The following is a 22,459-nucleotide window of genomic DNA, read 5'->3' as shown; positions in this document are numbered from 1 at the left end:
AGGAAGCACATGTTATGGAGAAGCCACTTCCAAGCTCCCCTGCAGGTGTTTGCACAACCCACCAGCCCCTCAGAGGAGTAGCAGGTGTAACAGGAATGCTCATTCCTCTCCTGAAGGACGAATACTCCTGCAGCGGCAGCACCACAAACTTTTAATGATATTAGCTTTCCCCTTTTTGCTCTTGTGTGACAGAATAGAATGTGTTGATTTTGTGGGTTAATTTCTGGAGTCTCTTCCCTACTTTCTACAACCAGGATCTGGATTTCCTTTCAGCAACACATATGTGAATTTCCGTGGTTTAGGACTGGCTGGTTTGTGTTTGCCAAACTTGATTAAACAGAGTAGTGATTAAGCTCTGCAAATAATCCACCTCCAGTTAATAAAATGTTTCTGGAATTTGGAAAACACTGAAAGAGCTGAGGAACACTGGTTCTGTGTTCATTTTTTGCAATGATTTGTGTACCCAGGCCACTATATTCAGGCAAATGTTGGTGATTGTTTGCAAAAAGCAAGCTTGATTTGTCACTGCAAGATTGCCTGAGATGGAGGGGGCTGTTCAGGCTGGCAAGTGGAGAGGATATCACATGACCTTTCTAATCAAACTAACAGATGCAGCCCAGAGGAAAGCTACAGCTGTTTATGCAGCTTGCAAGCCAAAAATTACACGTTGTTGTGCATAATTTCAAGACCAGAGCGGGGGGGGAGCAGGGGAAGCTATTCTTGGGACATTTGCGAGCAGAAAAGCTAAACTGATTGAAATCTCTTCATGTGTCTTGCATCTTGGATGTTGTGCCTCACTCTAGAAGTAAATTAAGGAGGGGAGCTGTACTGGCTAGCAACATACTGTTTTGCATCAGCATGCCAATGGGATGTTGGTGGAGCAATAACAGATAAACTGCTTAGTGATTATGGCAATAATATGTTGTTCTCAATGTTTGGTAGTCCTTTATAATGGCATCTATTTATAGAGACTTGGTTTGGTGTTTTATAAACTCCCTTTTCATAAATGGCTCATGTCTGTTCAGCTTATCAGGCTGGATGGCTTGCAACCCTGGGAGAAGACAGAGAAAGAGCTTTAGAATAAAGCTGCTTTCAGTAACCATCCTGTTCTATGTAAGTCTAGTCTTTACAAAGCATGTGAGTATGACATTGTAGACCTCTTCACTGACGTTCTGAGCTTCCTTAGGTAATGCTTTATGTTGCTGACTTAACCACTTTCCAGTTGAATCTTAGCCCAGGTACAATATTTGCTCTTGGAGGGGGATTAATTCTTGAAATCCTGGATGGACGCAACTGGAGACGCGCTTTCAAATCCCCTACAAATTGTCTTCCTTGTTTGCTAAGAGGGTAGTGATTCCTCCTGGTAGATGCGAAGAAGCATAGGACGTAGCTGCGTGGAAAATTCATCTTTCTTCAGCAAAGGAGTTCACGTCTTCTTCCTGTGGCAGCTCCTGTGGCATTTGGAACAAAGCAAGGTATTTAATGCTATTTGCTCATTTGTTTATTTGGGTCTACAGCATGAGTAGGGTGTCTTTTGAGCAGCAAATACCATTCTGGACTTAAAAAACCTATCTATGCTTCATAAAAATAGAAATTCTTAAACGTGTAAAGTCATGTTTCTAATCTCTACTTACATTTTTTTCAGCTCTCTAAGAAGGGAAATTTCTCGTTTTTCTATAGTTTGTTGTATGCTCATAGGCCCTAGAAACATTTTCTACTCTTGAAACAGTTTTATAATGGGAAAGAAACCAGAACAATAGAGCGGAAGCAAACTGCAAGGACAGTCATACACTGTCAGACCGATGGTCTGTTGAACACAGCACACTCATTCTTACAGGCCCAATAGGGGGAACTGTAAGAGTAAGGCACATGTAGCATCGTCCTTTCCTGATGCTGCTCCTCGGCTTCAGAGCCCTACGGGGTTAAGGTTGCGTCTGGATCATCCTGTCCAGCAAAGCCTTTTCTCTGTGAACTCATCTAATCCTGTGAATCAATTCATATTGGTGACTTCCAGAGCCTTCTGCAGCAACACATGTGCACTCTCGAATCTTGTGTTACGTGGGGAAGTGCTGCGCTTCATTTTATTTTGAATTTGCTGGCTGACCACTGAACTGGATGCTGCTATTTTATGACTTACAACAAAGTGAAAAACTAATCTCTCTCCGCTTTGTACCGCTCAGGTTTTCTGGACACCTTTTTCTAGATATCTCTTGTGTCCTTTCAGTCCTTTTTTTTTTTTTCCTCTGAAGAATCTTATTCCATCAGTTTTTTCCTTGGGTACAAGCTGTTCACTATCCCTGGTTATACCTGTTACATTTCTGGGCAGGTAGCTGGACTGTTATGTTCTTGAGGTCCTTTCTGTTTTGAGTTCAGTGATACCCTGCAAGTAACGGGTTGCATTTGATTCTGACTTAGGAAAATACAGTAGGACAGATGAGTTCTCATTTTGGGTTTGGTCTGACTCCTTACCAGTACATACCACCTTTCTAGGTCTTAGACTGAGCATGAGATATCCCATATGCAGATATGTAGGGGGTTCTGAAATGGTATAAATGGCATTCTCTGTGGTATTCTTGGTTTATTTCCTAATAACTTCTCTGCTTATGTCAAGACATTCTTCTTAAGTGTTACTGAGTATACCTGCATGTCAGACTATAGTTGTATTTTCTTTGAGTGCAATACTTTTCACTTAGTGCTATAGAATATATGGTATTTCATCACCTATCCAGTCTGCGTCATGAAGCACTCCTCCAGCTTAACACAGACAGCTTTATTTTGGGGAATCTGGAATAGCTTTGTGTCTGTGGGCAGGCTATTCACTCCTTATCTAGGCTTCTTTCCATTCATTCAAGGATATGCTCAATAGCAAATGTCCCAGGACAGATAACACTGCACTGTTGTATACTTGCGGTGGTAAAAAACCAAACCAAACCCAAACAGAACTCCCCAAAATAATCCAAACCCTGAAAGTATCCAAAACACATAGTATTGACATTCTTTATTTCCTATATTTTATCCCATTGTTAATGAGTGCAATGATCTTCCTTCTTATCTCATGACATTTTAGAGCCTCTGATGACAAATCTTGAGGTACCTTTTGAAAATCGAAGTACCTTCTGTTGATCAGATTACCTTTTTCTGTTCTCTTATAGACTTCTTCACAAAATTATTCTCTACAAACCTCTCTGCAAAGGCCAGGCTACCCCTTCCTCTCCAGATTTTTCTATTAGTCTACGAATTTTTTAATATGAATGAAAAAGAGTTCTTGGTCTTCTGTAATGTTTCTGAAGAGCTGTTTTTGGATTGACGTTTTTATGTTTTGGGGGTTATTTTTTATGAGGAATTGATAAAATTAAAAGAAACCCACCTCCTGTGCTGCACCTGAGTATCTATTGAAATAGTCTTTGGTAAACTATACATGGGAGGAGAGTGCTTTACCCACCAAATATAATTCCGCTTTTATGTCATCCACCTATTTTTTTCTTCCCTCTTTCCCAGGACATTTTGGGGAAGAAAAGCTTCCTTCATCCACAGTCACATACCCATCTTTGACCATGAGCTGCCCTGAGTCTCAAAAGACAGTTGTCTTCAAAAAAAGCACCCGTGACAAAGCTGTAAGTACCACAACAATGGGTTTATATAGGTATGAGTTTTACTTGTAGTCAGACTGGAGACTTGGTAGAAAGCTCTTTCCTGTCCCCCCCCCTTTTTTTTTTTCTGAAGAAGGACCATGATCTGTATTTAGCGCTAAGTTTGAGATGACGTAAACAGAGTTTATAGGGCGAGCTTCTCATGTATTATAATACAAGAGGAAGGCAACTCGCCTCTCACTCCTCCTGGGTTGTACTCCTGCTGGTAAATGTTTAAAACAAAGCTGATTCATTGTCTTTCCAACCTGATGGCACCAACAATCTTTAAATCTATAGTTCTTTGTCCCATGCGCAAGTATTTATGTTGTATTTTTGGGAGTTGGTCTACATCAGGTCTTCAATTCTGATGTCCTGAAGCATGTGAATAATCCTGTTGAGTCTAGTGGGGACTGCATGTTTGCTGGGTAAAAAGAAATCCATTTAAAATGGAATTGTTCTGATCTCTACAAGATTTATAGCTCTCCACTGTGTGTCTCCCCCCAGCCCCCAACACACAACCACACAGCCATCAACACTTTGTAGTTCAACCATGGTCATCTTCTCCCTACAGCTGACCATCTACCTGGGAAAGCGAGACTTTATTGACAACACAGGGAATGTGGAACCTGTAGGTAAGTCCACAAGGATATGCGCTGCCCTTCCTGCTCCTGCAACCCTGATTATCCCCTGTTAATTCTTCTTTTTTTTCCTTTTTTTCAGATGGTGTCGTATTGGTGGATCCTGCAATTATCAAGGAGAAAAAAGGTTTGATATTTTATACAACATATGTTTCAGAGATTGTTAGTCCTCTTTTAAAGTGAGATGCTGAAATAGAACCTTTTCATTGTTTTAAGGGTACAAATGTAACTCTCTTCCCCAGTGAATGGGCTTCTTATTCAACATAATGTATGTTCTAACATGGTATGACTACTTACTGGGTTATACAACAGTGTTGAAATGGGTTTCCCTGACTCTGTAGTGCAGGAGGATTTTACACCCCACCCTGGCTGCATTGTTAGCCTGCTGCATGCCTTACCTATCGTGTGCTTCTTTGCAGTATATGTGTCCCTGACCTGTGCTTTCCGCTATGGCCGGGAAGACATTGATGTGATTGGCCTCACCTTCCGACGGGACCTGTTCTTCTCTAGGGTCCAAGTGTACCCACCTGCTGACAAGCCAGAGTCTCTCTCCCACTTGCAGGAATCTCTGATAAAGAAGCTAGGGAAAAATGCTTATCCCTTTTTCTTTACAGTAAGTATCTAATGAGAGCCTCTGACCCTCTTCTCCTTGTCTGTTATTACCAGACTGCTGAGACCCGGTGATGGGCTGAACACAGGGATTAATAGTGAATTCATGTTATGCAAACTTCCAATTTTGAGTGACAGGCAGTGTACCAATTTTCTTTTTTTCTTAACATCCTAAGTGGTAAAGTGCAAGATGACCCTAACTGCATGTGAAAAGTGTTTTCCTTGAAAAGGCAAAGAAAAATACAGTGTCTTTATGCTAGCAACAGCCCTATATATCCTTGTCTTCCCCATTCCTGGGGGGCTGGAATACTTTATGCCATTGCTCCAGTGCTCACAGAGGAAGTGCCAAATCCTTTCTCGGTGCTCACAGAGGAAATGCCAAATCCTTTCTCTCTAAAAATGTTATGGATCAAACAAGCGGATGAAAAGCTCTTTACCAGATGTTGTCAACAAATAATAGCTCATTGCCAAATTCTGATTCTGACAGGATATGCTTCCAGTACTGTCAGTGACATGTCTGCCTTAGCATTCCCCAGGAAGATCCAGGTTTGAAAACCACATGCTCTGATACAGCAACAAATAAGTCTTTGAATGATTCTGCTAAATGGGTTGGTACCAGCCATAATGTTATTAACCACTCAGATACAACCTGGTGATCTTCAGACTGCTGGAGTCTCTAATGCGGTGTTAGCACTGAGTCTCCATGAGCTACTCTGCAGCCTTCCCAGCTGATTTCTGGAGCTGCCATCCCTGCCCAGGCCAGGAGCGAATGGATACTGGCTGGTGGCTGACTGGTATTCATGGCCTTGGTTGTGTTTCTGACACAGAGACACTTTGCTCAAGCTTCAAGCCTCTGTGAACAGTGAGTAGCACTGCTGTGAGCTGTATTGATTATCTTGGATCAGGAGCTAGATGTTGCAGCTTCTACTCTAGGCTGTGCCTCTAGAGCTCTGTTTGATTTTTAGACGAGGTGTTTCATGTGCCTGGACTTTCTTTACTTTTTCTATCTTTTTGGTTTTTTCTTGGCTATTAAAGTATTTTTGGAAGAGAGGAACTTGTTCATACAAGGCAAGATAAGACCCAGTATATTAAGGCCCCTATCTTAGCCAGAACTTCAAAGGGTTACTGCATTACAGCGAGTGACCTGTTGTCTCCAGGATTGCTTTGTACCTTTTGTGAGCAATACGTTAGCTAGAGTATCTGTGTAATACTGCTTTGGGGTGTTTTTCTTTTCTTCCTCCCGCAGTTTCCAGATTACCTGCCTTGTTCAGTCTCTCTGCAGCCTTCACCTCGTGATGTTGACAAGGTGAGACCAATGGGACACTTGTGTGTATCATGGTTGAGGCAAGTCAGATGGAAAAAGTCATGTGAATTTATTTGTCTAGCTTGAGAATAGAAAGAATAAGCTGATACTGGACTTTGCTGTGCTATGCTACAGATGTCAACCTGACTTAAGAGCTACAAGTGTGTGTCACAGATTTGGAATTTAAATCCACAGAATAAGAAAGGGAATCTAGTCAAATAGCAGCAAGACTACTAAATCTGCAATGCTTGTAGTTTCCTTAAGGGTACCACATGATTTGTGGGTTGGCTGCACATAAAATGATTGTAGCTGTCAGGCTACGTGAGAGAAAAGGAGACTGAGTGCCTAAAATCTCATAGATTGCTATAAATAGCGTGTGTTAAGACCTGCTTCTGAATTAAAACAAATGCAGAGAAGGGCTGGCTTGCACATGTGTGTAAACAAAATAAAAACCCTGGAGTCAAAGTCACCAGATAATGAGATGTTCTGCAAGGTTTCTGACACCATTTAAAATATTCCTTTTATACTTAACTGGACGCTTCTCTGAACAGCACAGCTAGACTAACAGCCAGGCAAGGTGGGATGCAGGTTGTAGAATCCAGTGCAACAGGGGTAAGCTGTGGTTTTTGCCAAGGAATGATATTTTAGCAAAAATTCCCATGTTGCTCTGTAGAGAGTTATCTGGGACTCACACAGATGTCCCATGGTGGTATGAACCTGTTAATGCAAAGCTCAGCTTGGCCTGATCACTCCCACTCCTTAGACGTTGGGAAGGAAGAAGGTTGACCCTCAAATTGACATTACAAAGCCAGTTCAGAAATTCAGTTCAGAAACCCAAGGTGGCTTGGAGAGCCTTGCAGGCTGGGCAGTCTTATAACCTACAGCATGCTGTGACATCTGCAGCACTGCACTCACGAAAAGCCTATTAGGAGTAGGGATGTCACCTGTCAAAGGCTGGGAATTAAGCCTCATTTATCAGAAGCAGCACAGAACTGGTGGATGCTGCCACACCAGTTGGCAAGGATCTCTATTACAATGGTAGGAGGCCAGAAGAATTTGCAGTTGGCAGGAATCTGACAATTTCTGGTGTGCAGAAAGACATTTAAACATCTGCGGATGTTCTTGGCTTCTGACACTGATTTCACAGCTGTCTTCTCTCTCTGGCAGACCTGTGGGGTGGACTTTGAGGTGAAAGCTTTCTCAACAGATAATGTGGATGAGAAAATTCATAAGAGGTAACAGACTGCATGTGTCTGTCTGTCTTCAGCTTTGCTCTTCTTAAAAGGGGTGGGTGGTCCAGTAATGCACCTTGGCTGCTTGTTCAGCTTTGTCCCACTTGTCAGTGGGCTTCTTGGGTGTAAGTACATGTGAATGCAGAACTCCTGCCTCTGCCAAGCACAAAGTACCACCGTGTTGTCCTCTGCTGCTTCCCAGGGACACTACACGTTTGCTGATCCGTAAGGTGCAGTATGCTCCGGAAAAGCCAGGACCCCAACCTTGTACAGAGACCACCTGGCAGTTCTTCATGTCCAACAAGCCATTGCACTTGAAAGCTTGCCTCAGTAAAGAGGTGAGGAGTTTGCCCCGGGGCTGTGAACATCATAGTATTGGCATGCCAATATGCATTTTGATTCTCAAAGCAGCTACTTTGTGTGTTACTTGGATGATCTCAGCTGAGACTGACTTGTCCCAGCACTCAGGGGCTCTAATGTAATTTATGTCAGTAGCTACTGTTAGGGGAGTCTGAGACCACATTACCAGACACATTTGAGGCTAAGTCAGTCATTGAAGGAAGGGTTGTGAATTGTTGGAAAGGGTCATCTTGCTTTATCTGGCCTCTGTGAGGAGATTTAATCTGGGGGGACTAGAGGGGTTTAGGGCTTGAGAGAAGCCTCCTGGCTGGATTTCTGAGCATTGAATTCCTTCTAGGTGTACTACCATGGTGAGCCCATTCCGGTCACTATCACCATCAACAACAGCACAGACAAAACAGTGAAGAAGATCAAAGTCCAGGGTATGTTTTTACTGTTACTTGGGATTCTTTGATGGCAAGAAGACTGAATGGTGAGAGGACTGCAGCAGAGCCAGAATTTAGTGCTTGCAACAGCTTAAGCAGGCAGTCTGGGACAAGTCAGGAATTTGTCCCTCCAGCCTGTCTGTTGCTGTTTCTTTGCAGTTTCATCAAACACTGCAGCTTTTTTCCTGACTCTCATGGTTACTCATATGGCTTAATTTCAGGCACCAGTATGGCTCCTCTAGTAAAGAGAAAGTGTCTGGCACCTGCAGCGGGCAAGGCAGGTGCTGTGGAGAAAAATCCACCTCTTTTGTGAGGCCAGTGGGAAGGGCTCCCCTGTCAATGTCATGCTCCTGCTAACTGTGAATGTGCCTAGGTTGCATACAATTTTGCCTGGGGTTTGAGAAACATCTGGCAATGGGTGAAACAGCCTCTCTGCCAGTGATGGTGTAATTCCTCCTGAGGAAGCTGAGGGCAGGGGCTGAGAGGAGTTTCAGTATTGTGCCTGTGTTTTATTTGTGGCACTGCCTGTTTTCATCCCATAAGCCTCATTGCACTTGGACCTGTGAAAGATGAAGGATGGCTTTGTCTCTGAGAGACAAAGCCACAGCCTTCCAGTACCTGAAGGGGGCCTACAGGAAAGCTGGAGGAACTTTTACAAGGACATGTGGTGATAGGAAAAGGGGTAATGGCTTTAAACTGACAGAGGGCAGATTTACATTAGATATAAGGAAAAAATTCTTCCCTGTGAGGGTGGTGAGGCCCTGGCACAGATTGCCCAGAGAAGCTGTGGCTTCCCCCTCCCTGGAAGGGTTCAAGGCCAGGTTGGACGGGGCTTTGGGCAACCTGGGCTAGTGGTAGGTGTCCCTGCCCATGGCAGGGGGTTGGGACTGGGTGATCTTTAAGGTCCCTTCCAACCCAAACCATTCTATGAGAAACAGAAGAGAAGACAGGGAGGGAACAAAATTGCTGAGGTTTTTTGCAAAACTCTGTGGCAGAGAAAGCCAGGTCAGTGCTGGTCTTGGATGCCCTGTCTAGTGATTCCCAAATATTTTTAGGCTGATGTGCTTCTGTCAGGCTTAAAAAGAACTTGCTGGTCCCCAGATTCTCTCGTCAGTGTTTCAGAACTACCTTATGGTTTTTTTGGTGTTTGATTGGAGAATATAAGCCATTTGTTATCACGGGCTCTTGTCTGCAGTCTGCTTGGTGAGGGTGTCTCCTGAATGCAAATGCATGGGCATACTCAGGAGATACCAGAGACCAGAGATAAACGTGGACACACTGGAAAGAGCAGGCTCCCAAGGGAAACTGTGCGTTATTGACTTTTTGTCATCTCCAAATCAAGGCTGGGTGCCTTTCAGGGAAGATAGACTTTGGCCATTTGTGTGCTGTTGGTCTCTATCCATGTCATGCTGTCTGAGCTGGTGGTCCCTTCAGGCTCTAAATGGATGGGTTTTCCTGCTGTCCTCATCATGTTGTCCATTCCTGAGACTGGGTGGTGGCAGCTGTGTTGTTTCTGATGTGTATGCACAACTGATTGCTTTCTCCCTTTTCAGTGGAGCAGGTTGCCAATGTGGTTTTGTACTCCAGTGACTACTATACAAAAGTGGTAGCTGCTGAGGAAGCACAGTGAGTAAATGCTCTGCTTATCCCTTCTTGCTCCTTCACACCCTTTTAATTACCCTCCTCAGTAATGGGAGATACTCTTAGCTATAGTCTAGCAGCTGCTTGCTGTTACAGTGCTCTCTCCTCTTATTTTGTGTGTGTGTGTCCCACACCACCCGTAGTCTCTGGGTACAGCTTGTCTCTTTTTCACATGGCCAGCACAGATCCTGCACATTTTTTCAGAGAATGGGGAGGTTGCAGAAGAGGTTTGAAAAGTAGTTGCCTGTTAGAAAAACTTAGCAGGGGCAGTGGAAGGCTGCCCATTACTTGAAATCTTTAAATAGAGATGCAACATTTTTCTGAAAGGTGCTGCTGTTTGAGTGGAAGTCATGGATGCTCTAGCTTGAGGTCAGTCGTCTTCACACGTTTTCCTTTGGCTGCTTCTGGCATTAGAAAGCCCATGAAAACTTGAGCCTATTGACACTGTGGAGAACCGCTTGCTCTTTTGCACTGCGTTGGCAGTCTAGCGTTGAACTTTGTGAAGAGGGTTGGACACACCCAGATGCTTTATATTCTTCTGGTGTTTTGCTTTGTAGCTTAGGGACATGTTTTCCATTGAGTATTGGTCTTCTCAGCTAGGATTCATTTTGTCCAAATTTGGAGGTCTGCAGCATGGTTTTGACCTACTTTAGAGGTCTGCCTTCACGTGAAATTAATAATTTTCTACAAGTGCTTGTTCCTCTCTGCTGATTATAAAGGGAATTTTTTTACTGGTTTAGATGTATACTTCTTCACTGGAGACAACTAAATTTGGACAGATAAATTCCACCCCTTTTGGATGTCTTTGTAATCTGTTTTGAATTATCTTGGTTTGTGTGTGTAACAGAAATCAGAGTGTATCACTTTCCTCCTCTCACCTTCTTATTTTCAGAGAAAAGGTGCAGCCAAACAGCAGCCTGACCAAGACACTGACACTTTTGCCCTTGCTAGCAAATAACCGGGAGACACGGGAAATAGCTCTGGATGGAAGGCTAAAGGATGAGGACACCAACTTGGCTTCTAGTACTATGTGAGTAGAGTTTTAAATGATCCCAGGTAGTAGAGGGTTATAAAGAAGAGGGGAGGATGGAGGAGACACTTCTATCAGGAGTTTGTACCTGTAAATGTGTGTCCAGATGGGTGCATCCAAGTTGCATTGCTTACCCTATCGTATTCATTCAGGGTAAATAGTGATTACAGCTCTGGAGAGGTATTAGCTCTCCCTGAGGCTTGTCTGCTCTATCACACTCAGGAGAATGGGATGGTCACCTAGTTCTTGCTCCAGCCGTGTATTGTTGCTATGTTGCTGCGCCACCTAACTCTGCTGTCTGTTTTCTCTGGTAGTATTAAGGATGGAATAGACAAAACAGTGATGGGGATTCTGGTTTCCTACAGGATCAAAGTGAAGCTCACTGTTCCAGGGTAAGAGTAACAGACTTTTTTTGTTACATTTGCATAGAGTTAAAAGAGGGGAGTGTGTGTACTTCATTGACAAGGGAGGAGAGGACCGGACAGTCCACCCCGAGAGAAAAGTCACATATTGTAGGACATCAGGCTCCCTCTAAAGCATGAATTGCCTGGAAATCAATCTTGGCCTATTCAAAGAACTTATCCTGAGCCAGAGGAGTTGGATTACCTTCCTTATATGCCATATGACTTTAGGGCTGAAGTATGAACCTCTGGTTTGCATTGCAATTTTTTGTTTCAAAGCCATAACTTATTTTGTGAGAACTGAAGTGAAACTTTGTGTGAGCTTTTATGTTGGTGTTCTTGTTCTTCCAGAGCAGAAGGTAGAGACATCTGCCTGAGAGTCATAAATACTGTAGCTCAGGTTCTGTACTGAGCCAGCTTTCTGGGAGAAGCTGATGTTATCAATATGAGCTAGTTCCCAGCATACAGTGCAAAAGAGGACAAGGATAGTAGCTCTCAGTTGATGATAGTCACTGTTTACTTTTGTATTTCATTTATCTACCCTTCTTTCTAGTATAAAAATGAGTCAATGATTTGCCTAAAGTGTGATAAAATGATTGCTGCCTTCTGTGGTCCTGTGGTTGCTGTTGCCCTTTGGCTCTCAGAAAAGTAGCCATGCCCAACACCTGGTCAGGAGTTCCAAAATTTAGACTCTTTCTCCATGGAAAGGACATGAAAAATGAAAATTACCTTTTTTAAAAACAAGTTTATTTGGATGTTATGCTTTGTGTCAAGTAGAGAAGAGTATATGAGGAAGGTGATTTCAATAGTCCAACACTAAAACAGCATTTGGTAGAGCATTGGAATGGAAAGGCACTAAATATGCTTGTTTTTCTGCTTGTTTTCTTCTGTAGCATGCTGGGAGACCTCACCTCCAGGTAAATGTCATTTTCCTTTTCAGATCATGCAGTCATAGTTGTTAATTCACCTTTTTTACCCTCTTTCCTATTCCCTTTCCTGCCTCCCTAAAAAAAAATAACTATCCCTTAAGCTGATAGATGCAAGAAGCCTGTGCATTCAGCTGTGAAAATGAAGCAATTACAAAAATATCTTTGATTTTATGTACATGCAAGTACATTCAACACATAATAAACCTGGTTTATCTCTCAGAAATCGAGAGTTTAACTCTTTTTGAGGGGAAAATTATGATTAGAAAAAGGTGGAAGAATGGCTGAAGCTGTAGTTCAGGGCTTGGGCTGGCCTGAGGTGGGGACTGAACCAGGATGAATGGAGCTGTGAATCTGATGCATTCTCTTTTCTCCCCAAAGTGAAGTGGGCACAGAGCTGCCATTTCGTCTCATGCACCCCAAACCTGACGAAAAGAACCTATCAGGTCAGTTATGCCTGGTTTTTGCCTTTCTCCGTTAACAGACTCAGGTGAAATCTTACCATTGCAAGGCTTATAGTGATTTGTTCTATAGGAATGCTTTAGAGTCTGCAAGGCTCTATGGGGACTGCTCTCTGTGTGTGTATATGTATCTGCATGTGTATATGTGTATATCTCAACCTCAAGGCACAAAATAGCAAGGAGGAGGAATGCTAAGATGGGAGAAGGTGGAAATGGGCCATGTTCCTTTTTTATCTTTCATCTGTGGAATCACAACTCAAAGCAGAGGGGCTTGAGGAAGCACTGCACAGTTGAATCTCATGACTACTGTGCAAAATTTTCTGAACGAAGCTGTCCGCAATTCCTAGCCAGACTCTAATACAGCAAACAAGAATCTGTCACAGAAAACACCTAAGACACATGAACACTGTAAAAAATAAAATCTTTCCAGCAAAGTTAAGAGGTGATAAAACTGTTTGTAATTTTAGAGTCCCTGTTATCTTGATGTGGCATTGGCCACAGTGTCTGTGATGTGGCCTTTATGTTCAGTGGGTATCTGAGAGGAACGTCTTTGCAGAGTCAGGTCAGTAAATGGAAGTGTGGGAACTTTAAATCAGCGTAAGGAGCATGTCGAGAATTGGGATCAGATGCCAAAACTGCAGGCTGTCTTGAGCATCTGTGTTCTCCTCCCACTTCCTCAGGCCCTGACTGGCCCTGTTCTCTAATGGTGAACATGCAGAAACCGCAAGGTGCTTGCACTAAACCAGAAGCTCCTGTACAGCATGCGAAGCAGCTACTGAACACAAAACATTATGCCAGCCTTTCAGTGTTGGGCTGTTATAGATGAGTCATCTTGTCCTACCCTCTATATTTGGACAGAGTTGCATGGGTTTCAAACAAAAACCCATGGCTGTTTCTGTGTTGCTTTTCTTTTTCTTTTTTTCTTTTTTCTTTGAGCCCAAACTTACCTAAAGCTACTGTTTCTGAGAACATGACCACTGGAAGATGATGGTGGAACCCGTGAAGAGTTATCCTGAGATAGGTGCTTTGTTCTGTACTGGAAGCATTAGAAAGGGGTGACTTGAGTCTTATTGTGCAAAATTGCTGGAGGAATCAAGTGTGAGTGATGAGAAGAGAGACTGGTGATCCACTCCACACTCAGTTGCTCTGGTTGGGAATCAGTGTTTGCTAATTATGGATGTGCTGGCGTGGGTGGAGGTAGGTTTCTTCGCTCCTGTAAGAATTGCACTATAGGAAACTCCTTTTCACTGGGAAAACCCCTGCTATGAGCTGTGTCAGCATAGCCTCTTAGCACAGACACAGAACATGCTCATAGGAGAAGTTTTTTGTGCATGTTACCACCCCATCAGAGCCACAGTGAGCCTGGGAAGCACCTTCAGGACAAATCCATAAGGCCTATTCCCCTCTCACCCCTTTTCTGCTGTGGCCACAAAGAGGAGAGCCATGTAACCGAAGAGTAGCATAGGACACCCCACAGCGGCATGCAGCCCAAAGCTGCCTCCAGCTGTCCAGCAAGGTGAAAATCAGGTCCTCAGGGGTGGTCCACAGGACTAAAAAGGTTGGATCACCTTGGAGAAGCTGCTGTGAAGCGAATGCTTTTGTTGGCATAGCTGTGCCCATGCTGCAGGTTTCCCTTTCATGCTGCAGGCCGGTGAAGCTCTGCCAGCAAAACCCTGACATTGCTGCACACTTGATCATGATCTCAAATGGGTGACTCATTGTGGGAGAGCCGCTTTGGCAAGGGTCTTTTGCCTCTTCGGGTAGCTTGTATATACTGAAGCATTTCCCTCAGGCTTTCCTGCACAAATCCCCCTGCCCAGGACCTGGGTGAGGGGCTGGGACTGGCATTGGTGGCTCCAGGAGCGGTGGCTGGTGAGGGACATCTAGTGCCCATGGGGAGCCTCGCAGGGCAGAGGTTCTGGGGGGCGGCTCAGGGCTGCAAAATCTGGAGCTTTCATGGTTACAGAGAAAAGCTTGAAAACGTCAAACAAGGATCACCCAAAGGCTTAGGCAACTGTAAAGAATTGTGCATTTTTAGAATGGAGTGAATTTTTTTTACGTGACATTTTTTGATGTTAAAATGCTGTAACCCCCTTTCTATTACTTACACTTCAGGCAGATAATTCTGGCAGAAGCATTTGCAATATGAGGAAAAATGGAAGTCAGTCAGTTCTCCCTTCTAAGATAATTTCAAAGAATGCCTGATATACTCCTTTATATAGTACACTCAAAAGGATGTGGGCAGAAGACTTTACGAGGGAAATGGAGAACTGCAATATTTCTCAGATCACTTCCCCCAACACATCCTCTTACCAAAGGCACAGCCCACGTATTGTTTGCTACATCAAAGTCTTCTAGGAGTTTGCTGTCAGAAGACAGCTATGGTTCATGTATTTTATACAGATGGAAATTGCAAATTTCTACAAATTGAAAAAAATACAGGTAGTTTCAGGAGCTTATCCCATGGGAAAGCCCTACAAATGGTTAACTTGAGAAATAAATGCTTTCTCTTAAAAAAAGATACTGTAACACAGCAGAAAATTCCTCTGAAGCCTGCATAGCTGACATGAAAACTGTGCTGGAATGTGGTGTCTGAGCTCATTACAGGGTATAAAACAGCCTCCCATATGAAGCTGGTAAACTAAAACTCTTTCCGGCTTTATTGGCTGGTAGTTTTCCATGCACTGTGCCTAATTACTCTTCCCAATTATGAGTTCATGCTTTTTAAATTTTTATTCTACCACTTAGTTCATAAACTCTGAGAAATAAAATCTGTTTCATTAGTGAAATACCATCTGATTTGGAATCAAGCGAATCAAGACTTAATTGCAGAGATGGAGCTTCAACAAACTGTTTAGACTCTCAAGAGCCCCCAAAGATGGAATTTTTCTTTGCTGGCTAGTTCGGCAGCCTCTGCAGTGGGTGTAGGCAGGGGTGCATACACAGGGAATTTTGAGATCACTCCTTATCTTCTTTTTCCGTTCCCTTTTGTTTTTACTGATGACTCAGTAGTAACCAGTTTGCCTATTGCACCTCCCTGCTTACTTGACTGCCACTTCATCTTAACAGCTGAGAGAAAGGAAAGAAGTCAAAGCAACCGTCTTACAGAGTCAAAGCTGAAGTGGGATTAAAAAATGCCATGTATTATGATTTATTCCTTGCAGTGTAGTAATACCCTCTTTCCTTCTCTAGCCCAGGTGATTTACGGCAAAAGTAGATAAAACGTGTAGCATCAGTATATTTAATCATGCAGGGCTGATTTGAGTGTAGAGAACCTCAGAGAGATAAGCTTTCTCAAGAACATGGTTTAATTTTTTTAGGGCCAAACTGGGGCAAGTGTGGTCAACTGCTGTGTGCTTTATGTCACAGCATATTGCTTTGCCCTTTTTATTTGTCTGTGAGCAAGCTTTGAAGCATTCATCACTCAGTGAAATCAGGTCTGTCAGTGCATGGCTATTGCAGATTGCTTGATCTTTCTTTTCTGTGTCTGGAAGAGACAGAATAGGAACGGCTTGCTACCTTTCCTGTGTTTATTTATAGCTTTCTTGTCTTGGACTCCTTGTAGGCCAGCATTTGCATGTTTCATGTGTGCTGGTTTTGCAACTGGTTTTGGACCCATGTGGTTCACAGGCGGTTATTTTTAGGCAAAGCAGCTCCTGTCACATTGGCAGTCTGTCTTTTCCGCCTGTTGACAAAAATGTATAGAGATCTGTTTCTTTTAAAGATAGATTCAAACTGGGCTGTGTCTCTTTATGCTTCCAAGACCTTTCCCAGTCAGCAGTTAGCCCAGAAGCTCCTGCTGGGTTTTCCTCAAGGCTGTGGTCTCAGTGTGAGTTCTTTGGTCTGGGGTTTTCCTGCCCTTCTCATGTTTTACATTTTGTAGGCCTATGTCTTGGACACTGGCCTTTGTTTTGGCTGTTGTTCAACAAATGGTCATTTATCTGCTCCCTTGTTAAACTTGCACCAAGGGGCTGGTTTCAAGAAACCCATAAATGCTTTGTCACTTTAATAGTAAAGCTATACCTGCCCTGTATTGGTATTGTAACTTTCAGAAGTTAGTAAATTTTTAAAGCACTTGAATGTCTTGAAAAATAACACGGCCTACTCCATTTTTTTTTTCCCACCCATAAAGTTAAGAGAGGTTAAAAGCAAGCTTATAATGAAAATTACCATATGCCACAACTTTAATTATATGGAATCATTTCTGTGGCTGCATAATAAAAGCTTACAGAAAACCCTCTGCAGAGAGTATGATGACATTCTGGAGCCTTATTGATCCTTGAACACAGCCCCCTCCCATCCCAACCCTCAAAACAATTGCTGGCATGCCAGTTAGAAAAAGAAAAAGTCTGCCCACTTTCAGGTTCCTGAGAATTTTTCAATATCATAATGTTAAATAAGACACAAGACAGCAAGAGAACTATGTGGAGTGGGACTAACTCCTGCTAGGGTGCAAATGTAGCCATTTAACAAGCATATGGGATGTAGTATAGCAGCCTGAATGCAAAGTAGCGCATCTTTGAATGTTATTGTACATCTGAGGTATAGCATAAGCATTACGCTGCTGCCGTACTACCTATGTATTGATTCTGTAATCACTTATCTGACAGGTAAAGTATGTGCCCAACTGAAACAATACCTATTTCCCCCCCTCAACCCATTTTGTAAAACCGGCTTCAAACCTCATTGGTGGGTATCTCACTCAGCTTCACCCACGTCATTGATGTCACTGTTCCCATAGTAATGAATGTACTTCAGAGAGGGGAAAGAGAGCAGACTATTTAAAGAATAAAAATTGGGGGAAAATTGAAATGAGAATGATGCATTATGTGTTGGAAATTTCCAAAGTTCTAAATATTTCATTTAAAATCCATTCCAATCAAGCATGCATGATCTGAGACTTTCCAGACTTCATCTTAGCTTCTGTGAGTAGAGGAAATCATCCTTTTTGAGTATGGATAGACACCATCATGAATGTCTTTACATGATCCATCCTTTGAGGCATTTTGGCTAGAGTGGCCCCATTTGGCACACATTTTAATGCTGACTTTTCCAGCAGTGCTAGTTGCTACTTGTTGCCCTTGATTTCAGTGTGTGTTGTGGGTGGGAGTTCTCCAGGTGGCAAGTTATGCAGTCACTGAAGCATCCCAGATCCCTGACAAATTCTGTAGAATGATGGCCTAGGTGCACTTTGCTCACTGACTTAAACTCATGAGAAGTAAGCCAGTGAAGTGACTGTTACTTGCTAAACCTAAAGTAACTGTGAGAACAAAAAAATCCCTGCCCCCATTTCATCACTGCAATACAGTCTGTTCTGCTTATTTTAGGCTGTGCTGAAACAGCTTCCAAGGAATCCTGTGAGCAAGCAGGATTTGTTACGGTGTGGTTAGCAAAGATCCCATTACAGAACACAAGTGCCAAAGGACTCAGGATTATATTTAGGCAAGGATGAAATCAGGAGTATTGCCACAAGTGCATAAACTATCTAATGAGAGACCACCTAGGCCCTTCTGTATTCTGACCTCGTTTGATTTTTAATACCTTCATGTTTATTGAACGAGAACATCATCTTCTCGTTAGCTGACTACTTAAATTACAGTGACAGACCAATTAAGACTAACATCATATCACACAAGCACTGTCATCTCTGAGTAGAAGTGTGTGCACAGATGTCTCTCACAGCTGTGACCACGAGCAAGCGTAAATGGGAAAATCTGTGTTTCTCAGCCCTTCTGATGTCTTGGGCAACGTTGCTAGAGTGCTTTTCCACTCGGGATATCAAGTTTTGCTTCATCAGGTGCATGTACGCACATTTTGAGAGTTTCTGGAATTCTCCTTGTATTGCTGCAAATCCTACTGCTTGTTACTGTTTGGTCTTGTCAGTTTATCGATTTTTACTGGTCCTAGCATTCACTGTTCTAACGATTGGTGTGTCTTTTTTCCTCTTTTACTGCATGCTGATGACTGCAGGGAAGGGCGGGTAAGTTTCTTTTCATAATATTTCACTATTCACTAATAATATTTCATTAATAATAATTCTAGCTGCAGTTGTGCATTGACTCTTGAAAACCCCTCAAAATTGTCTGAAAATCCACAAGGTTCACAGAGTATGAGCTTAAATCCAAAGTAAGTTACTGCAGCTTGAAAAATTACTGCTATCAGTTGAACATTGGTGACTGACCATGTGAAACTAGTTTAAGACAACATGTTTTGCCTCACAGTTGGAGGGGGAGGGATGTGTCTGTGGTCAGCTGATGCTCTGTAGCTCTAAGTTTCAGAAGTTCAATAGGTTTGACTATGTGCCCTTATTTTAGTACAGAAGGAATAAGGATGAAAGGTTTCATATTTTATTTCTAGACAAAGACCCTTTCAGGCTGCATACTATTTAGCTAGCTGATAAATACTTAGCTGGAATGGACATGATTTGGTACAGATTAAAACCTCCTTAGTTTGTGTCCTGACTTGCTCAATCAACTGCTTTTCATACTAGCTAGAATACCACCAATGAAGATGGTGCCTGTGGGAATGTGATCCAAATCCCTTTGAAGACAAAGGAAACATTACCAGAATCTGCTCCGGGCTTCTCATCTTCCTCCTATATGTTTTCGTTAGTCTGGTGGTATAAAAAAACTGCTAACATCATTTTGAAAGAACTGTGTTTCTTCCATTTCAGTGAAGCAGAGCTGGTATTTGAGGAGTTTGCTCGTCAACAGCTAAAAGATATGCTTGATGATGAAGACAAGGATATGCCCTCAGCTGATGAGTGACTAAAAGAACAAGCTGCCAGAGAAGCTATGTAGTCTGGCATCAATTACAAGTTTAGGAGCTAGGTTTCTAGTAAACTGCATGTTCTCAGTGCATGCATGGTCTTCCAGGGATCAGCCCTGAGATCAGTGGACGTAAAACCATGAATCTAAACCCGTGAATCTCTATTGCTTATTAAAAGCTTCAGCTCTAGAAGAATGTAGCAAACTCAAAACCTGATGCTTACTTGAGCTACCAGAGGACAGGAAGGCTGCCATGCCATGACTTCTGCATTCAGGGCTACCTAGCAAAAAGGTTGGTGGTTTCACCACTGATGAGAGCTTAAATGATGGTTTGTGCAGCCTGCCTAGACCTACGTGGTGTCAAAGAGTCTCTGACTTTGAAATGCTAGTGAACCAAGTCCTGGTCTGAACGGCTGGCTTGCAGTCTTTGGTGATTCATTGAAGTTTCTCAGCAGACTGTACAAAACTGATTTTATTTCCTTTTGGTTGCTTTTGCATTTATGCTTTACGAAACTCATCTAGTGAATATTATTAGTGCTTGCACTGTCCCCCTGTGTGGCTTTCATCCACTTTCTGTATTATTAAATGTCTTGCAAGTCATCTTCCCCAGTGGCTATAATGCTGAGATACAATGTTAGTTTTCTAGCAATATTCTTAACCACCACATTATTAAAGATGAGAGGAATGTGCACTGTCCATGAATTCCTTAACAAAGCTCCCTGTATACACAACTCCAAACAGAGAACTGCTAGTCCAGACTGATCCTATATTTAATCTAGTTTCCTGTATGCAAGAGAGCTTCAAAGGAGGGTGCAGTAAAATTAAGGAGGAAATTATGGGACAGCCTGCCCCGAGGAGCCTTTTCCAACATCCATCTGCCAGAGGTCGGTTTATGCTCTAAGAAAAGAGATTGTATTAGGCAAACTTTGTTCTCTTTTGTTGATCTGGATATTCTCATTATCCATGTAAGTGTCTAATCCTTTCCTGAATCTCACTTATATTTTGGCTGAAGTGAGTTGCATCAACTAATTACATTTTGCATGTAAAACGACTGGTGTTTTCTTTTTCTTGTTTTTGCTCTAAATCTGCTTTTCAATGTCTCTGGTTTAAACTCGGGAAAGTCTGAATGCAGAGCGTACATTTATTAATATAAACTTATGTTTCCCACTCTATGCACTGGAAAATGGAATTAAGAACTTCCCACTTATATCTTGGTTAACAACGATGTGCTTTTAACAGAGAAGAAAATGAGGGAGACATTTTTGAGATGTCTGTTTCCTTCCAGCGGGAGCAGGACTCCTGGTGAAAGCCTGCTGTAAGCGCGTTGCACTCCCATCCTGGTTCAGGCTGCAGAGGCTGCATGAACTGAGCTTGCCCACTCTCTGGCTCAGGCTACTACTGACCACTGTAACAAGTCAAAGCAGCCTGCTTTGGAGAAAAGTGGGGGCTGTTCTCTGGCATTTCTGCAGAATTGTTCTATATACAGGCCTTGTTTTTTGAGCAGAGACTTGTTTGTTTGTTCTTGTTGACACCATCATGGTTACAAGCCCTACTTTTACAGATGGTCCAAAGGTTTTAACCAAACAGCTTTATATGTGGCCTCAAACACTTACAAATAGGTTGGGTTAAAAGTAAAGCCTTCTCCTGTTTTGCTTTGTAAACTGGTCTTGATTAAGATGCTGAAAGCAGTGAATTAAGACCACAGCTGATTTCACAGTTCCATCAGTGCTCTCACCTAATACCACCTGTCAGTGTGTTTGGCTCCATTAGTCACAGCTGTCTCACCTTAGGTGAAATTGCAAGAGGCAGTATATTTGCTCTGCTCTTTCTAAGCATTGTGTGCTTTGCTGCTAAAGACGACCTGTGGTCATTTTCTGGTGTTCGTGGTCAGTATAATTTCTGTGTAATTTCAGCTTTGGGTTTGGGGGAGGGTGAAGCATTTGCACCTGGATTTCTGGGAAGGCTTTTCTAATGATTGCCTTGGTATTTTTACTACTAATTTTTTGATGACTTGAGAAGAATGCACTGATACAGTAAGGTTGAGCAAATTACTGGAGAGCTGGTATTCAGGCAATCCTTTAAAGATGCTAAGAGGAGGAGGGGGAACAGTGTGTGACTATCTTCTAGTCTTGCTTTAAAGCGCAGCTTGCTCTACAGAGCAATGTTACTGGTTACTGGACCTGTAAGTATGGGACTAGCAAACTTAGAGGCCCAATTCCTTTTTTTTCTTACATGTCAGCCTTGTGAGACGCCTCTGTCGCTGTCTTTCAAATTCATCTGCGGTGATGACTTCCATAAGCTGTGTAACAAAATCACAGTGCGCTCTGCTGTGCGATGGGGAGGAGTCAGAACGATTATTAAATCTGTTCTCTTGCCTGAGCTTGGGAAAGCACTTTCAGACATTGACGGTTTGTTTAGCCCATGCTGGATGTTTGCTCATTTGCTTAGAGAGCAAGGGCTTTCTGCTGGTTCCTTCAGCTCCCTGTCCTGCAGGCCAGGCTGGACTTTTATTCTTCTGCCCTTCAGTCAGCAGATGCTGACCTCTGTCAGCAGAAAAGAGGTCTCTAGCTGGAACTGTTTGCCTTTTATCTTTGCTTTCTTCTGGTTGTGATGTTACGCTGATCTTTCACCAAGTCAGACCTGTAGCCTGCTATTCCTATTTACAGCTGGGGGAGAGCGATCCAATTTCCTGACCCTGTGCCTTTGATGTGGTGGGACTCCATTTATAGAAAGCCTGCCAGCTCCAGGAGAGGGATGCGCTCTGGTAGTGATAGTATCTCTGAAACTGCTGCTTCTGAACGCAGCTTTTCTCAAGTACGTGGCCTCTGCTTTAGCCGCATGTCTGCTGACGGGACTGGTTTGGTGACAAATGCTTTCCCCTCGTACCTCTTCATGAAATCCCAGATGAAACACCGCGCACTGTCCCGGAGCTGTAGCTACCGGGGCATTAGAGAAACAAGTGCTTCAGGGCTGAGTTGCCTCACACTCACGGAGGCCGTGAGGAGTGGGCTGTGAGGAGTCAGCCGAGGGAGTTTCC

The 22,459-nt window shown here is 43.0% G+C and overlaps 2 protein-coding genes across 4 annotated transcripts in view; both read left to right on the top strand.

The window, feature by feature from the left end:
* The first annotated feature begins 1,138 nt into the window (after window positions 1-1,138).
* SAG (S-antigen visual arrestin) lies at window positions 1,139-20,473 on the top strand. Of its 3 annotated transcripts, XM_074877870.1 has the most exons (16): window positions 1,154-1,475; window positions 3,499-3,614; window positions 4,201-4,261; window positions 4,350-4,394; window positions 4,687-4,880; window positions 6,123-6,182; window positions 7,347-7,414; window positions 7,614-7,749; window positions 8,109-8,193; window positions 9,750-9,822; window positions 10,730-10,867; window positions 11,182-11,259; window positions 12,162-12,185; window positions 12,576-12,640; window positions 18,626-18,635; window positions 19,329-20,473. In XM_074877870.1, exons 2-16 carry the CDS (start codon window positions 3,555-3,557, stop codon window positions 19,420-19,422), a joined length of 1,191 nt encoding a protein of 396 aa, XP_074733971.1. In that variant the 5' UTR covers window positions 1,154-1,475; window positions 3,499-3,554; the 3' UTR covers window positions 19,423-20,473. The 3 variants fall into 3 exon arrangements, with proteins under 3 accessions (XP_074733970.1, XP_074733971.1, XP_074733972.1); XM_074877869.1 differs by lacking the exon at window positions 18,626-18,635 and having other exon boundaries at window positions 1,139-1,475; window positions 12,576-12,654; window positions 19,150-20,473; XM_074877871.1 differs by lacking the exons at window positions 18,626-18,635; window positions 19,329-20,473 and adding an exon at window positions 12,821-12,846 and having other exon boundaries at window positions 1,165-1,475.
* The window catches only part of DGKD (diacylglycerol kinase delta), a 71,936-nt gene continuing 61,649 nt past the window's right edge, over window positions 12,173-22,459 (top strand). The window contains exons 1-2 of the mRNA XM_074877850.1: window positions 12,173-12,185; window positions 12,576-12,640. The gene's annotated coding sequence lies outside the window, so the exon portion shown is untranslated. The remainder of the gene's footprint in view (window positions 12,186-12,575; window positions 12,641-22,459) is intronic.

This window comes from Strix uralensis, chromosome 9, assembly GCF_047716275.1.
Source record: "Strix uralensis isolate ZFMK-TIS-50842 chromosome 9, bStrUra1, whole genome shotgun sequence".
Lineage (NCBI taxonomy): Eukaryota > Metazoa > Chordata > Aves > Strigiformes > Strigidae > Strix > Strix uralensis.
The sequence above is the reverse complement of the archived record's forward strand: the minus strand, read 5'-3'. Positions and strand labels throughout refer to the sequence as shown.

Bases quoted from the DNA above. Each gene is read 5' to 3' on its own strand.
- SAG (XM_074877869.1), top strand. From the start codon at position 3,555: ATGAGCTGCCCTGAGTCTCAAAAGACAGTTGTCTTCAAAAAAAGCACC. The intron at 11,260-12,161 runs GTAAGAGTAACA...TTTCTTCTGTAG, and splicing joins GTGAAGCTCACTGTTCCAGG to CATGCTGGGAGACCTCACCT. The intron at 12,186-12,575 runs GTAAATGTCATT...TTCTCCCCAAAG, and splicing joins CTGGGAGACCTCACCTCCAG to TGAAGTGGGCACAGAGCTGC.